At 57.5% G+C, this 273-nt stretch overlaps 2 protein-coding genes across 3 annotated transcripts in view; both read right to left on the bottom strand.

Annotated features, from left to right (window-relative positions):
* The window catches only part of BMP8B (bone morphogenetic protein 8b), a 32,778-nt gene that overhangs the window by 23,287 nt on the left and 9,218 nt on the right, over positions 1–273 (bottom strand). The gene's annotated exons all lie outside the window — the stretch shown is intronic.
* The window catches only part of OXCT2 (3-oxoacid CoA-transferase 2), a gene marked incomplete at its 3' end in the record, with an annotated part of 4,096 nt that continues 3,823 nt past the window's right edge, over positions 1–273 (bottom strand). The window contains 1 exon segment of the mRNA XM_023201828.3: positions 1–273. This exon segment is cut by the window's right edge and continues 5 nt beyond it. Within this exon segment, the coding sequence (XP_023057596.2) occupies positions 1–273 (273 nt within the window).

The raw sequence follows: 273 nt of genomic DNA, 5'->3' as shown, positions 1-273 counted from the left end.
GTCAAACACGGCCTTCTCAGTGATGATGCGGTCCACGCACTGCTTCCCGGTCAGTGGCATGGTGCATTTCTCCATGATCTTAGGGGTGTTGTCCTTTGTGCAGTGCTCCATGGTGACCACCACTCTGGTCTTCGGACTGGACACCAAGTCCATGGCACCGCCCATGCCTTTCACCTTCTTGCCAGGGATCATCCAGTTCGCCAGGTCGCCGTATCTGGAAACCTGCATGGCTCCGAGCATGGTTAGGTGGAGGTGTCCCCCTCGGATCATGGC

Source organism: Piliocolobus tephrosceles, chromosome 1 (assembly GCF_002776525.5).
Source record: "Piliocolobus tephrosceles isolate RC106 chromosome 1, ASM277652v3, whole genome shotgun sequence".
Taxonomy (NCBI): Eukaryota; Metazoa; Chordata; class Mammalia; order Primates; family Cercopithecidae; genus Piliocolobus; species Piliocolobus tephrosceles.
The sequence above is the reverse complement of the archived record's forward strand: the minus strand, read 5'-3'. Positions and strand labels throughout refer to the sequence as shown.